The 17,396-nt window shown below is 40.0% G+C and overlaps 1 protein-coding gene and 1 long non-coding RNA gene across 2 annotated transcripts; one reads left to right on the top strand and one right to left on the bottom strand.

Annotated features, from left to right (window-relative positions):
* Nucleotides 1-865: 865 nt before the first annotated feature.
* LOC135109762 (uncharacterized) lies at nucleotides 866-11,659 on the bottom strand. Its single transcript, XM_064021379.1, has 11 exons — nucleotides 11,071-11,659; nucleotides 10,486-10,611; nucleotides 10,106-10,238; nucleotides 9,681-9,854; nucleotides 9,282-9,435; nucleotides 8,909-9,053; nucleotides 7,973-8,199; nucleotides 7,604-7,849; nucleotides 7,337-7,523; nucleotides 3,959-7,228; nucleotides 866-2,497 (listed from the first exon to the last, which is right to left on the bottom strand). The coding sequence occupies exons 1-11, from the start codon at nucleotides 11,137-11,139 to the stop codon at nucleotides 2,363-2,365; spliced, it is 4,866 nt and encodes a 1,621-aa protein (XP_063877449.1). The 5' UTR covers nucleotides 11,140-11,659; the 3' UTR covers nucleotides 866-2,362.
* A 3,576-nt stretch (nucleotides 11,660-15,235) lies between these two features.
* On the top strand, nucleotides 15,236-17,382 carry LOC135109763 (uncharacterized). The gene is made up of 2 exons (XR_010272893.1): nucleotides 15,236-15,458; nucleotides 16,600-17,382. It is a non-coding gene; the product is annotated as an uncharacterized LOC135109763 (long non-coding RNA).
* Nucleotides 17,383-17,396: the final 14 nt, after the last annotated feature.

Below are 17,396 nucleotides of genomic sequence, written 5' to 3'. Positions count from 1 at the left end.
TGTATATTCACTCACCTTCTTCACGACCCTTGCACTGTGCCCTCACTCGTGGCAAGCACTCCCCTCACCACCTCAGTCTGCCTCATGTTGCATCTCCTCCAGCTATTACAGTATATAATGTGCTACAATGGTATAGTCTTCAAATACATAGTCAAGTTAGAGTTATGGCATCATGTTTGGTTATCATTTTGAGAGGTAGGTTCTATGTTTCCATGGGTCAGCCTTTGTCACTCAATGGCAGTGTGATGAGCTGCAGAATTATATGCTATGTGCTGTCAATTTCCTTACTTTTCTTGTCTTTACTTGTGTGCTATTTTCAAGTTCTCTTTTTCTAATTTTCCAGAGTGATGTTTTCAAGTTGATTATTGTATAGAAAGAACATCTAAATATGTAGAGCAACAATCATTTTGAATAGCAGGAGTGTTAGGCAAGGTATGTCTCTGGTTGTTGTGGCCCACAAAGATAAACTAATTCTCTTACATGATGCAAATTTTGTCAGACAGTAAAACGTTATGATCCAGACACTCTGCTTTTGTCGTGTAAGATTTTACCAGTCCTCCAACACCCAGCCAGCTTCCATGCATGACCAACCAGAGACACAACTTGACACACAGCACCTCTCATACACCACTCAGCTACTCAACCAACATCAGACTACATGTGGTAATATTTCTAACTGGCAGTAAACTAATGCTTTTTTTTTTTTAGCACATGATTAAAATTTGAATACTTATAGTCTTGAATTTATAATTGTTACTGAGTTATCTACAGCTTGATGTTAGCACTATTTCTGGCAATATCTAAAGATTTAAGTATAATTTATCATTATTTGGTTAAAGGATAAGGGGGAAAGCAGACAACAACGTTCAACAATAAAGTTTTTGTCATAGTAATATCACACAGGGTCCAACTTAGGTAACTTGAGTGGACATTACAGCTTGTTACTCACCACATGCTATGTTACAGGATGTCACACACACACACAAACACACACACACACACACACACAGACACACACACACATACACGCTCACACACACTTGCCACTCACAGAGCACACAGTTAATGAGGAGATCGGCAGTCGGTCCATCAAGTTACTGTAACATAAAATAACAATCTCATCCACTGATCAGTCAAAAAAATCATGTTCATAATGTATAATAACTTCAGGATCAACAATGTCATACAGTGTTAATATTACTCAGACTTTATAACAATTAATTTATCTTGGTATTGTTCAATATGCACAATATTTAAAGCTCTGAGGTAAAACATGACCAGTCTCAATGAAGGTTGGTTTTATGAAGTCAGGTTCATGGGTTCTTGGCAATCAAAATAGTGTTACTACCATAAAATAACTAGTATATATTCATTGAGGAAAGATTATAAATTAATACAACTAATAGTGTGGATAAAACAGGAATGCCTTGGAAGTACATAAAGGTACAATATCTATGAGCAGTTACAGAGCTTAGCAAGTAGTCAAGCCGTTCCAGCGTGACGAAACTCTCTTAACCTGGCAGGTGGCAAGGCAGCACCACCACAGCCTGCCACCCATGAGAGAGAGAGAGAGAGAGAGAGAGAGAGTTCCTACCAGCATTGAGGCAGGTTTAATTTTTTGTCATCTCCTGCCACTCCTAACACCACTGCCACAGCCCACAACCCTCTCCCTCTTGCCCAATCCATCACACATGAAAGAGACAGAGAGATCAGCCAGCAACAAGAGGTAGTTTTCATCCTTTCATCATACTCTGCCACTCATAACACTACCGCCATAGCCCACAACCCTAATCCATCATCACACCAGAGAGACAGAGAAAGAGATATCCCACCAGCAAGAGGAGGCAATTTTTCATTCACTCACCATCCTGCATCACTCAAAACACTCAAAAAACTCACTGCCACAACCCATAATCCTCTCATTCTTGCCCAATCCCATCCCACAAACACTCTTAACCTGCAACTCCACCTCAACTTTCCCAAAACCCAGGAAACACAATACCATCAGACCATCCCTTCTCCCTTCCCTCACAACTTCAACTCCCTGTTTCTTAAGCCACACTGTGGTGGGTGCTTGGCACCCACCACAGTGTCACCCTGCCATAATGGTTAGATTCATCCTGCCACCAACTCTCATCTCCAGTATCCAGGAAGACTCTTTCAAGCTCACTCTACCTATTAAAGCTACCTAATGCTCCCAATGACTGTCAGCTTGAGAGAGAGAGAGAGAGAGAGAGAGAGAGAGAGAGAGAGAGAGAGAGAGAGAGAGAGAGAGAGAGAGAGAGAGAGAGAGAGAGAGAGAATATCACAGGTAGCATGCTGTATCTGTTGCTGCCTTGCCCACACCCCTGCACCTGTCACCTTAGGATAGGCAAGGACAGGGAGACCAGACAACTGCTGAGTGAGGAAGGGCAGGCTGGAAGGGATCTCCCACATGACATAACTGCACAACACTACATGTGGGTCCCTCTGGCTCTCCCTTCCTCACAGTTAGTCTCTAAGAGAAAAGTAAAATGTTCAACATAAGTTTTTGGCAACAGTTCTAACTTTAAAAGGACTGCATATACATATACTGTTGAGCTCTATGAAATATCATGCAAACAATGAATTGCCTTACACATTATTAACAAAATATCTTTAGTACATTTGTCAAGGCACTTTCTAAAGGGAAGGTTTATGGAAATCCTACTAGCATATATTAATGAAATGCATTCTAGTCCTAGATAAAGTACCATGGGCTTATAAAAGATATTTAAATCACTACAATTCTTTCTAATGGGAGAAGTACATACTGGACTATTATTCAAGATCTTCCTAATCCTGAAGCTAAAGAAAGAAGCCTAGAGCAAGTGCAGTGGGCGCCAGGGCAAGATGCACCACCGACGCCAAACTGCTGGCCGCACAGTGGCCACTAGCAGACTATTAAGTACTCTGTGTGGATGTGAAGATTATGGTGCTCACCACGGAGGGACAAGAGTGCATTAATAAAAGGAGCCTCCATTTTGCATCTATAATTTTCAAGCTTTATATCACAAATCGTGAATTGAAACTTTTGAGGAATGTCTTGGTATAAGTTCAATATTTCTATGTCCCATGGATGTATTTTCCATCATGATTTGCAAAGCAATAAAGATCCTGAAAATTATAATGCAGCAATGTGAGACTTTTGGCATTTAGTCAACCCGACCACGACAACACTAATCATGCGCTGAGCTGAGGACGAAATAGGACACTCCGAACATTTCCCTTGAGGTAGTCACACTTCAACTTCTTGGACGCGATGGAAAATTTAATTCATTGTGCCACCACTAGAGCTAAGTGATCAACTTGAGTCTTAGTACGCTAATAAAGTTGATTTTTTACCTAATAGTTGACTATTCAAATTTGACACGAGATCTGCTTGAAATTTGTGCATCAGGCGGTTTCATGAGTATTTCTGAAGGGATTTGCATTTACCTTCCTATCAAATGAGTTAAAACCAATATCCTCCTCTACTGTCCATTTCCTGAGCACAATTCTCAGTCCTTTAAATCTAAAATGTCTACTCCTTATATTACTTTAAAGCTTAACTTGTCTATTTTAAAGCTTACCTCATCTATTGTAAAGCTGATGCTAGATATTGGACACCTACACCTATTTTTCAAGCAGTACACTACACCAGCACAAAACTGTATTGTCCTTAGTTGAGGCTCTACAAAAAAATGGAGAATGTACAGCTAAGTAGATACCTTAAATATGTCTTTTTTGAGGCTAAGTGATGAGTACAGATTAGTATTAGTATCTATCAAGTGTCCAGGAAATTGTAGTATGACTTTCTTCCAAACAAGTCTTAACATGTCAAGGAGGAGCAGACAAGACAACCTCTGCAAAATTACTGACTGTCATGCTCAGAATCGTCCTTCCTTCCCTCACGCACAGGTGTTAATTTGGGCTCAGATGTCACTTGTTTGGCACTTACTTCACTAACTCCTGCACTGGGCTCACTCTCCTCTACATTTACTGTCACTTCTACAAACCTCGTCTCCTTCCCTCCTCCTCCCTCCTCCTCACTTTGGTCCTCAGTTTGAGAGTCTTCAAGGGGTCTTTCTTCTGGACTTAAAGTTTTCAGCCCGTCTGGGTCAGCAGGCAACTCTGGATCAATTTCAGGAACACTGTTATTAATGCAATCACGGACATTCGGAACATTTCTACTAATGTAACTATTGCTAGAATTAATATCATTGTTAACAAGATCTTTGGCTTTGGTGTGAGTGACTTCTGCCTCACCCTGGTTAAAGTTATCACTAACAACTCTACTTTGGCTGACTACTGTATTGTCCTCTTCATTAATGTCATCCTTAGGAGATAACACACTATCAGCTGCACTATCTATCACAACTAAATGACCATCATCATCATCACCATCATCTTTATCATCACTATCAACATGACTAATTTTCACACCATCCTTCACTCGTTCATCACCAGTCTCAGTGTCACAACACAAGACATTTTCATCCGCTGTGCCACAATCCACTTTGCAACCGGTGTCTTTCCTCACATGTTCTGAGTCACCATCACCTGCACTTGTTTGTAAATCTTCAATGCCATCATGTTCAACAACTCCCACATCTCCATCATCGTCTCTTGGTGTGGTCACATCAGCGGCATGCAAAATACCATCTCCTTCTCCTCCCCCTCCAGTATTTTGATCTTCTTCAGGTTCCTTTGTGCTTTTCTTGCTCTCCAAATCTAACAAAAGTTTATTTTTATCAACTTTATCATTATCTTTACCATCAGCATTCTTACTCTTAATCTCTATGGAATCATCATTACCATCTACCTTACTGACTGTACTCTCTTCATCAGTTTCATAGACAACATCAACATTATCATTATCATCAATGGAATCATCATTACCATCTACCTTACTGACTATACTCTCTTCATCAGTTTCATAGACAACATCAACATTATCATTATCATCAATGGAATCATCATTACCATCTACCTTACTGACTATACTCTCTTCATCAGTTTCATAGACAACATCAACATTATCATTATCATCATCATCAGTTTCATAAATAACATTAACATTTGTACTATCATTCATATTCTCAATCATATCCTTATTATCTACACTGTCAAACTTATCATTGTCTTCTTCTATCATATATTCATTATCAGGTGCATAAGTCACAATATCACCATCAGTTTCTTCAATATTCATTTCATTGTCGGTATCCTCAACATTTTCATCATCATCAGTCTTAATCTCATCATCTGTACCTTTGATCACATCTTCTTCATCAGTATCATCAATAACAAACTCATTATTTACAGGAGGGATATCTTCATCAACATCTTCAATTTCATAATCAGAGTCTTGAGCACTGTCATCCTCTGTGTCGTCAATAATAATTCTTGGATCGTAAATATATTCATGAAATTCACCAGCTAAGTCTTCATCACTTACTCTATCCTCTGCTATGTTACTCACAATATCATCAGAGTTTATACTCTCATCAATATATTCAACAAAATATTCATTCTCAACATAAACTGCATTTTTATCATCAATTTTCTTATCCTCAACTTGATCTATGGAATTTTCATCAATAATTAAATTGCTAGCTAAGTTTTCACTCTCAAAATTGGAAATATCAACTTCCTTACTGGCTAAATATTCATCTTGCAATGGAGCATTCAAATCCTCATCTGTTTCATAGAAGTCTTGATAAATTTCTGTGTATCTGTTATCCTTTGCATCAATACTTCCTTGTTCCAGTTGATAAGCACTGTCTTCCTCATTCATTGCTTGTTTGTCACTGATGTCTCCACTTGCATCAATATTTGGAACTCCAATGAATGTATCTTCATCCCCAATAGCATGTTCTGTGGCATTTCCTACACTACCTAATTCCTCACTCTCACTCATCATCATCTTGTCACCTGGAATGCTTTCAATGCTATCATAAACAATTTCCTCAACATTGCTGTCACCATCATATTCATCAGAGATTCCATTCTTCAGAGATAGATCATTATGTCTACTATCATAAACTATGTCATTATCTTTACTGGTCCTATCATATAAGTCACTATTTAAGTTACTTGTCTGAGCTGCACTTTCATAACCTTCCTCATCCTCCTCATTATGATACTCTTCAATATTATCATTACCATCACTAGAGCCACTACCCATATCTTCACTTACCTCACTCCTCTGGCCAGTCATGTCATCATGAATTTTGTCACAGGAATTACTTTGGACACCCACACCAATATGAACACTATCCAGGCATTTCTGATCAGCTGAAATGTTACCATCATACACATTGGCTGGATCAGCCTTACCACTAATTTTCTCTTTTAGAGAAGAAACATCATCTGACTCATGACTACTACTGTCACTGACTAGATCACTTTGGTTTGCAGATCTATCATTACCTACTGACTTGCTTTCTGCAGCTGAATCAACACTACTTTCACTGCCTCCTATTTTTAAGCTACTTTGCCCCTCAACAATGACATTTTTATCATCCAAATGGCTAGTTTCTGAATCATTACTCTTTACACTGCCTCCCATCCTTATGTTACTTTGGCTCTCAGCAGTGACATTCTTATCATCAGGCTGCCTAACATCAGAATCAATACTAATAGCACTGCTGTGGGACACCAGGTTATCAGGAACACTGGCATCACTGGCAGTGCACTGAGAACAATCTCCAGTCAGACTACCTTCTTCACTGCTCGGAACACTTTGGGACATCTGAGACTCTGCTGGCACCTCAGGACTGTCCTCCTCAGCTCCTGGAATGCTTGGCTCACCTCCTCCCTCAGGCCTGAAGCAGCCAGTCTCGGGAAGCTTTGGTTCTGTGGGGATATCATATTCTTTGTCATCTGATTCATCCTCAACTTTGCCTTCTGTCAATGTCTCAGTTACAGTTGGTTCTATTCCATCCTCTCCATCCTCACTGCCATCCATGTAAGGTGTCTCACTTTCCTGTATCTCTCGTTCTGTTGCTTTGGTAAAGAGATACTGCTCCTGCTCTTCTGGTTCCACGGCCTCAAGCAACTCATCTGGTATGGGTTCCTCCACTAAAGGAGGCTGGGCTGAGGCCATCTCTGGTATCATTTCCTCCTCAGGCTCCTCAAAGTCTTCTGGACTGCTGTGCATCCATGACCAGTCCACATTTTCATCCTCAAGGTTTTTCAAGATGAAGAGTGCTGGCTTGACTCTTACCTGTGAATGTTATCATCAGAGTACTGAGCGCTGTGTTTATGTTGTGACATAAATATCATCAATGTTTCACTACCAGATCAAAGACAGAGAATAACCACAATGAGATACCTTCACTGGTGGAAACTGCTGGTAATTGAAGCTGAGGTGAGAGAAGGCCTCCACTGAGGACATAACTTCATGAGAGGAGGTGTAGTGCTTCAGGTTGTATGAGTACTTGGACTTTGCCTCCACCAGCAGATGTGAGAAGGACCGCATGTCCCTGCTGCCTGCCTTGAGGTGCTCTGTCTTGTTGTATCTGGAATAATAGGCAAAGAGAGGAGCCTGCATAGTCACTGAGCTGTAAGCAGAGAGTGTTGTGATGAATGGACAGCTTACCTCCAGTGGTCGTTGAGGTGTGTGAAGCGGGACACACCAGTCTGAGCAGCAAAGTTGTCAATGTGGACATACACATTGGTGTCTGCCGGCACCATCTTGTGAAGCCTCATCATGGCTGTGCCACCAGGGTAGTTGTTGGCAGAGATGGTGAGCAGCAGTGTGGTGAAGGCCGAGTTCACCACCAGATGCACCACACACCCAATGGCCACTAGCTGCCGGCTCCCGGATTTTTCTCGTCCCATCCAGCTTGAACGAGGACAACAATTAGTACAATTCTAACAATAACTTCACTGAACCTGAATTTTCTACCAGACAAATCCTCAAATATGGAAGGAGATATAAAAAGATACAATGGAAGCAATCACTTACAAGAAATGGCAGGCCTTAGCAGCAGCAGCATTCAAGATTGGAAAGATGTACATGATGAACCGAAGTTCCTTGTGTGGCAGGAGGGAGTAGAGGCAGACAAATATGATGCAGGGCGTGATGAGGATCTGCAGGCGCTTGTCCAAGGCGACACCAAAGGGCACAAGAAAGAGGCTGGAGGCCATGGCCCGGGGCAGTGCCGAGTACCAGTACCATAAGATTGGGGAGCTCTGGCTGCTGCTAAGGAACTACTGGTAAACTTGATGAAAACACAGGACCATATTCTGGAACATTTCTGCACCACAACTTCACTACTTTCAAAAGGCTCTAGCTGGAGTGACATGAGTTTCTAATGGTGTTTATGACAGATTAATGACAGATTAATGACAGATTAATGAGATTTCTACATTATTAACAGAAGAAGCATTCTTGAGAACCCAGCTAATCATCTCTGTGGCCTTTGAAAATAGTTGTGGTGAGAGAGACAGCAAAGCAATTCAGAATTCAGGCCAGGATATCTTTGGCAAGTAGCAAAAATAATGCGAGTGTATGCTGATGCTTACTGGCACACCTCACATCTTTGGTATTGTAGAGTGAGAGTCCAACTGTAAAGCCACAAGTGATCACAGAGACCTGAGTGGACTGTGGTTGCTCTTCACTGTCTTGTCATGATCCTCAATATTAGATAATGAGACCAGTTATTAGTTTTTGTGAATTAAATGAACTAGAAGCTTTTACCTGCCTGCTACAAGAATGCTGCTGTGAGTCCAGCTGTGAGGCCATGAGTGATCACTAAACTGTCAAAGACCTCTTCACTACCCTGCCTCTGAATACTGTGAGATCAGAATTACCTGTTCTTTTGTTTGTGTGAACTAAAATCATGAGGGAGCTTTTATCTGCATCCTACAATCCTGCAGTTGGAACCAGCCAAAAGGATACACCCCAGTTCCCACTCTGGTTCTTGTATGTGTTGAACCAGAACACTTCCCCCTCTGGCCACAGCAGGCGGCCCCAAAAGAGAGAGTCCACAGCAATCGTGGTGCCAAGGCAACACAGCCCAGCAGGGATTGCATTCTTCATAAACCTAAGAGACAGGATTTGGATTCAGTTTGTATAATATCCCACATCCCTTTATAAGTGCCCTACCTGCACCAGTGTTTGTCTGCTTCATAAAATTATAGAAGACTAAAACATCATGTTTTCTCCATCTCATTTTTCAGTCTGACCACAGCACCACAATTGTTTAATTCAATCTGAATGTTACACATTTCCCTGATTAATTTTCTCACTTGGAAATAAGGAAGTGACTTACGGCAGGAGCTGCAGTCTCTGTGTTGACAAGTCTGCCAGCACCATTGTCCCCAGGAGAAGACACAGTTCAGATCGGAATATCAGCACAGCAACAGCAGATGTCCATATCAGATGAGCATGTTTTTGCTCCAGCCAGTAGGAAAAGGCAAGGAGTGCTGCATGAAATGTAGTTGTGTGAAATAAGGAAACAATGTGGTTACATAAAATGAGAAAACAAGGGACTATAACTCTGACAATGATAATAATATTGATACATTTTTGCATATGAATTTTTTCACAAATGAAGCAGCAAGTCTCAGGAAATGAAGGAGGAATAAGTTTGGTTTCTATTACTACTTTGGTTAATTGACTGTGTACTTTGCAACTACATAACAGGGCAGTTCTCAAAGTTTGGACTTACCCGACACGAGAGCAAATGTGTTCGGCAATGGGCGACTCAGGTAGTACATGAAGTGGAACTGTGAGGCGGTGATGAGAGTGAACCAGATGGTGACAGACTGACCAAAGAGCTTCTCCAGCTGCTTGCGGAACCTTCTCCAGGCCAGGACCACCAGTAGCCCCAGCACTCCTCTCACTGCACACACAAAGTAAAGAGTATTGCAGGAACCTCATGTCATATTTGTGACTCCATACAAAAATAACCTAAAACTTTATGCATATTATAAAACAAAACTATAAAACAAAACTATTTCAATAAATCTTATCCTCTCAATATGGAAGGAACACATAACTCAGAGAAGTGAATATTAACAAGAACTGCCACGAGTAGGCCTGATGGCTTCTTGCACCTTCCAATACATTTTTATATTCTTATAAATGACTTACCGACATACTGGGCGAAGAATTTTGAGAATCCAAGCAGCCTGGAGAGAGCAACCACAGGGTAGGCGAGTCCTGACACCACGATGGGCCCCACAAATGTCCGGGGCACCACTCCAGGGAATTCCAGGTGGTCATACTACAGAGGGAAACGTCTCATTATCATCATAAGTGTGAATGATGTGTGTGTGTGTGTGTGTGTGTGTGTGTGTGTGTGTGTGTGTGGTGCATTGTCTGGGCAACACTGTGTGGGATTGCTGGCCTGGTATATTGACAGATAGATCATGATGAATGGAGTGAGTAATAACATGGCAACAATGAAGCACAGTATGATGTATTTTATGTTCAAAGACCCATCAGCTTGGATATTGTCATGCAGGACTTACTTCCTCAAGGTGGACACCCTTGAACAGCAGGTCATGGCAGGCCTGGAGGTTGAAGCTCTCCTCCACCTTAGTGAAGGGAGCAACCACCAGATGGAGCAGAGCCACACAGAACACTACCCAGTCCATCTGTCAGAGTCAATAGCAGAGTTAGAAAAAAAGTCAAGACATTTCAAAAGAATATATAACCTGCTTATCTTAATCAATGTTTTATTCAGTTCATCTAATTTTAGTCATGACAACCCTGCCAACAATTTTTTTTTGAGCTTCATTTCATACAAAAATATTCTACATTCCATTCCATCATTTTCTCCTCAGGGTAGGGACAAATGAGCCACAGAACTCCTGATGTGAATGAGGAAAGTCAAGCTGGAAATCCCACATAACCAATGCAATACTACACACATTTATAACACTTTATTTTCTTCCTTTCCAGGTGAGATTAAAGAATGTCTGAGGGAGGAATCTGCAATAAATATTATAAGTATTTTACTTATACACATAACCAAATGTGTATCCTCTCTCATGTCCGATGCAACACAGATCTCACCTGACCCAATGGACAGTCATAACCCAGCATATACTGACCTCATAATCCTTGTTGTTTCTCTTAAGGATGTAAAAGTACAATATGGTTATAAGAACCACATCTAGCATTGTTCTTGTGCACACACTGGAAGACAGTCAAGAAAATACTGAAGTGCCCTTTTTCTTCTCTCTTTCTCTATAAATGTTTAACTGTTCGTTGACTCAGAATGCCTTCCATTACAAACACCACCTCTCCACTCATTCAAAGCCGACAGTTCAACACTCACAATTTCATGACACTTGATAGTCACACAGTAACCAGAAAGAGAGCAGTTCTGATTTCTGGTATGGTTTGAAGGGCAGCCTTTGCATCAACCTCCCTTACTGTCCATTCTTCATCTGCATTCTGCACCTCACTTCATCTCTTCTTTCTTTTCCAAAAATATTCTCACCACAAAATCTTAAAATCTCCTAACATTTATTTTTCACTCATCCATTTATCTCTTATGGTGGTCCACAAGACTCTCCCTTTCCACCAGTGGTCAATAGGGCTAAGAGTGTGAATGATGTTTGTGTGAGTGTGCAGTGCCTTGTCTGGGTCACCCCGTGTGGGATTGCCAGCCTGGTATATAGATAGATGAAGTCACTTTCTTCCCTTTTCATTCGAGAATACATTCCGTCACAGAACCAAGAGATGCACTAAGCGTATTGAGGCCCCACGGCTGGTCTCATGGGGCTATACCTCCCCTCAGCCCCTGCTAGGGTGACACACTTGGCCAGCCATGTGCATCAGACAGGTTAGGTGGCAGGTTCCCCTCACCCTGTGTTCCTGTGCAGGGTGCCTGGGTGTCAGGTAGCTTTAGGGAGGAGATTCAGAGATTGAGGTCATCTCTGCTCACTGGAATGGCAAGAACTGTTCGGCTCAAGATTGCTATGAAAACTGTATGTTTATGGTATTGAGTTCAAGATGCTTACCCTCAAATTTTGAATACTCCTTTTGGCTTTCTCTTTAGGGACTGGCATCTCAATAGGCCTTTTCTTTCTTTCTTTTTTTTCTTCCTTTTTGTTGCTCTAAGCTAGTGTCTCTCTCTCACACACACAGACAAAAAAAAAATAATAAATAAATAAATAAATAAATAAATAAATAAATAAAAAAATATTTACTCTGGTATATGTAATTGTTCTACATATCATTAGTTATAATAATTGCAGTTACATATTGTACTCTTCAAAGAGTCAGAACATGTTAGGAGGCTGTCCATGGCAGTTAGGTTAGGTTAGAGAAGTAGGATAGGGTAAGATTGGGGAGGTTATTAGGTTAAATTAAGTAAAGAAATGTCATATTAGTGGTATACGTATAGCAGTGAAGCATTTTAATCTAAAAAGACAAACAGATAAACAATTACATTTGATATTGAGAAGGGCATGTATAATTCCCTCAACTTGTCACAAACTTATTACTCATGCCCCTAAAAATGCCCCATGACAAACATAAAGAATAACATATCTTATTCACTTATCTAAGCCATGCCTTTAGTTATTTAGTCATCACCCCATTGCTCACCCTCACCAACCCACCAAAACACAACCACTCAAGATTGCCCACCACGAAAAGTCATTCCATTTATCTCTCATGTATATTTAAGCTGTGTCATTGGTACCCTTGCCATCCCTCGTATCCCTAAACCCCACAAACCAACTCAAATGGTCAAACCACCAAAACATACCCCAGCAAACCTAAAAACCTCAAAATATGAGAAAATAACCCAAACTCTTATCCTTAACCCTAAAATGACAAGAATACCATTTATCCTTTATTTAACCCTTGTCACTTGTTTCCTATCCATGCCTGCCACTGCTAACCCTCACCAACACACTAGAACCACAAAAATTCCACCACACTAAACCTAACCACCACAAAATACGAGAAAACAGCCACCACGAAAAATAAGAAAACAGATAACATTCCTCTCTCTCTCTCTTACCTAAGCCATGTCATTTGTTCCCTAGCCATGCCTGCCATTCCTAAAACCCTTGTCAATACGCCAAAACCACCAAATCACAAACAAACTAATCCAAAAAAACCCACCAAAAATACGAAAAGTACCCGATACTTTGCAACCCAGCCAGCGAAAGGCCTTCAACTGAGACACGAAACAACAACACGCATATTTTACCTTTCCAGTGAATAAATAAGCTTAAAATAACATAAAACAGCAAGGACCTTGATGCCCCTGAGCCCTGTGTTGCTTGTCAGTGCCTCTCCTTCCCTGTTACACAAGGGACACAAGGACATAAGGGAAGGAGAATGCTCACCCTCACATCAGGCCGGTGGATCGCCAGGTGCTGCGCTCTAGCTGGTGACTTCGGCTTCGTGCTGGTAGTAGTAGTAATAGTAGTATTAGTAGTAGTAGTAGTAGTAGTAGTAGTAGTGGTAGTTATAGTAGTAGTAGTGGTAGTAGTAGTGGCAGTAGTAGTAGCAATAGTAGTGGGGATTGGGATAGTGGTAGTAGTAGTATAATGACTAGTGTGTAATGGTGGTCGTATGTGTTTATTGAGTTACGGTGCCTAGCTGGTAGTTAAATAGTTCGGTTTGTGGGGGTGGTAGTAGTGGTAGGTAGATAGTGGACAAATGGATAAATAGATAATATTGGTAGTAATCTAGATGTTACGGAAATAATGGTTGTTATAGTGTGTGCATTATAGAAATTTCACATGTGACATTTCGGCTGCGTGGGGGTGGTGGTAGTAGTAGTAGTAGTAGCAGTAGTAGTCGTAATAATAGATAGGTAGTAATGGTAGTAATAGTAATAATGCACTGTAGATAATGGAAAAATAACGACTAGTGTGTGTGCTGTATGTATAGATTTCACACGTGACATTTTGGCTGCGTGGGGAAAATAGTATTAGTAGCACTATCTGTATAGCAGATGGATGGTAATAATAGAGTAGTGCAAGGACTGGAGTGTAATAGTGATTTCATGTGTTTACTGAGCTACTGGCTATGTCGTTTCAATCAATACTTAGTTCGCAAGCCCCCCTTCTATTTCCCCCCGCAATGTTAATATTTTAGTATTTCTCGTTACAGACAGCAACCCAGCAGTACTTTGGTAGTCCACCTCAACGAGCATACTTCTTGTTACAGATAGCAGCTCGATCAGTAGTCATCCCTCTCTCCCTCTTAATGTAATGATAATTCAGGGTTTCTTTCAGACTGTAGTTCAGTACTTTGACAGTCCATCTCAATACATCCTCTTCATCTCACCCTCAATATAATGGTAATTCATTATTTATTGTTATACCCGAACAGTAGCTACGTACACCCTTCCCTTTCCCTAAATGTAATAATGATAACAGAGCTTCTCGTTACAGACAGCAGTCCAGTATTTTGGCAGTTCACCTAACACTTGTATAACAAAACAAACATAACAATAGCAATATACAATTCGATGCCCCCAAAGAAAAATTAAATAAATAAAAATAGCCTGTAGATCTTCGTAACAAACTTGCAATTTCCTTATTTATTTATCTATTTATTTATTTTTTTTTTTTTGGGGGGGTGATTATCTGTGTTTCTGTGCATGAGTTGAAGTGTTGTGTTTGTGGTAATAAAGGGCCATTCTCAAACACTTATGCTCGCACCTCTACCACTTTCCAGTTTCTTGTTGAAGTGACACGAATTTTTTAATATATTTTTTTTTTATGGTTCTAATGACAAAAAAACTATATATATACATTATTAACAGGAGAAACACTTTTGAGAACCCGGCAAATCATCTATATGGCCTTGAAAAATGTCGGGATGAGAGTAAAAAGCGCTTCTGAATATGTGACATAGACTACGATGGTTAAGGAATTTATTGACAGTGAATTAATTATCATACCTTTACTGATTTCATAGGGGATTTTTTTTTTATTTATTCAATTATTAGTGATGCGAATTAGGCAAATACTTCTTAATTGGTTTGGTGCTTTTACTCTACCTACCACTGCCTCTTTTCCCACGTATTTCTTTCCTACTTCCTTGCAGCGAGAGAAAACAAACTAAAAATGCATATTCGTGTGTGTGTGTGTGTGTATATATATATATATATATATATATATATATATATATATATATATATATATATATATATATATATATATATATATATATATATATATATTAGAAAGAAGAGGAAGAGTGTAAAACAAGAAAATAATAAGAACGAGAACAAGAGGAGGGAGGAGGAGGAAATACGAAAACAAAGTAATGATGATAATGAGGAAACAAGTAGAGGAGGAAGAGAAAGAGGTAGGGGGAAGAGGAGGAAGAAACGCGAAAACAAGGTAACTATGATAATGAGGAAACAAGTAGGAGAGGAGGAGGAGGAAAGCGAGGTGAATACAGACAGACAGTAGCTTCTCTTCGTTAGTCTTTTGCCAGCTGAAGTGGTGCATGGAGAGAGGTAAGTATGTATGTGTGTGTGTGTGTGGTGGAAGTCGAGAGCGTGTATGTATGTGTAGATGGTTTTACGTGTTTTTTAGTGGAACGTTAATTAGGAAAGGTATAGAGTCTGCGTTTCTCGTGTATCGTCGAAGGTAAATATGATGTCTGTCACTTGTAAGGAATTTGTGTGTTCTTGTTATTAAGGTACAGATAGAGTGGGTACGGATAGGGTGGAATCTGGGCATCACGTATATTCTGTAGATAAATACGGTGTAATTCTTACTCAATTTATGAAGAATGGATTTTGTTTTAACTGTCTAGTGTTAAGGGGTGGTTCTCTTGTATTACTTGGTTTACTGTACTTATCTGAATTATGGATCTTCTACTTGTTCATCATATTTAAGACATTTCATATCGAGAGGTGCTGTGCGCTAGTATTTTTCAATTGCTAGTCTTTCAATTTTTTACATTTTATCTATGGTTTTAAATTTTCTACGTGTTCATATTTACGTTTCTTATCAAGAGGTGCTGTGCGCTATATGGTTTTAAGGAATAATGCAGTATAACAATTAAATGTAGTTTCGAAGCTTTGGGTGATTTAGGGAGTTGACACGGTGGAGTGTCATCGCGATGCATAATTATCAGAGAAGTAGTTTACTTGTGTGTAGTTGTAGTAGTTAACAAGTAGTTTACTTATGTGTAGCTGTGGTAGTTAATTTGTAAGACAGCTAGTTAATTTGTAAGACTACCCTGTCTTGGGCAGCATTCAACTCGCATCGTGGAAGGGGAGAGGACACCATATTGCAACATTGTGTGCTTGGGATCAGATGTACAGCGTAATATACTATTACAATATTGAGCGGAGGAGCGCAAACCACAAACGCGTGTAATTCTCAATTTCTTTCCCAACACGCAAGATCCTGTGTTCTCAGACGTAATCATGATTTCCCTCAAGGTATAGAAATACAAGAAACACTGCAACCTACATAAATTCAGACCTAAGAGCCTTCCCTTCTCTGCCTAGATGACTGCCACAGTGATTTGCATCAAAATACCACTACGTACCCCTCCCCTCTTCTCTTCCCCAGATGACTGCCACAATGTTCAGCATAAAAAAAATACCACTACGTATATTTATTTCATTTGAGACTTTGTTGCAGGTGGTGGTGCAAACGGTACCTGTCCTGCCCATCTTCAGTATCATCACAACCTAGGAATGAAGGAAGGAATACAAAGTTGTTCTGCTTCATATTCTCTCGTTTGGCACGGGTTTCTCATCACAACCTAGGAAGGAAAGAAGGAAGGAATTCACAATTGTTCTGCTTCGTATTCTCTCGCTTCGCACGGGTTTCCATGGTGATGCATGAAGTATTTAAAACCTGGAGACGAAAGAACGCAAAGATTCATTGCAGTCTCTCGTGTCGTACAAGTTTCCGTGGTGGTGATAATGAACCAAGATCTGGAGACTCCACAAAGCAAACGAGTGTTGGTGAATGGTTCATTGCCATATTTCAAACTTTTACCCTTCACTACATTACGTTGTGTACTCTTTCTACCCAGTGTTTATATAGTTCTGGAGTCTCCACAAGGTAAACTTGTACTGGTGAATGGTTTGTTATAATATTGGTCTTTTTAAATAAAATATTACTTTAAAATCGCAATCCTTTGAGAAATGTATAAACACAATGCACATCTAGGGTAAATAATAATGCAATTAGACTTAGGGGTTAATAATGCATAAAATCTTAATCGCAATCCTTTGAGAAATGTATAAACACAATGCACATCTAAGATACTAAAAATACTGTTACGAGTTGAAAATACTCAGACTCAACGGAGATGAGGCGAATAGGTAATTACTGAGAAAATAAAACCAATAGTGTCCCTCTAAAATTGTCATTATTTAATAAAACAATTCTATTAATAAAACTCCCATAACAATGTTCATACCATTCAT

Source organism: Scylla paramamosain, chromosome 19 (assembly GCF_035594125.1).
Source record: "Scylla paramamosain isolate STU-SP2022 chromosome 19, ASM3559412v1, whole genome shotgun sequence".
In the NCBI taxonomy this organism is placed as follows: domain Eukaryota; kingdom Metazoa; phylum Arthropoda; class Malacostraca; order Decapoda; family Portunidae; genus Scylla; species Scylla paramamosain.
Note: the sequence above shows the minus strand (reverse complement) of the source record. Positions and strands in the feature narration are given on the sequence as shown.

Bases quoted from the DNA above. Each gene is read 5' to 3' on its own strand.
- LOC135109762 (XM_064021379.1), bottom strand. From the start codon at position 11,139: ATGCTAGATGTGGTTCTTATAACCATATTGTACTTTTACATCCTTAAG. The intron at 10,612-11,070 runs GTCAGTATATGC...TGACTCTGACAG, and splicing joins GAAACAACAAGGATTATGAG to ATGGACTGGGTAGTGTTCTG. The intron at 7,524-7,603 runs GTAAGCTGTCCA...CTATTATTCCAG, and splicing joins CACCTCAACGACCACTGGAG to ATACAACAAGACAGAGCACC.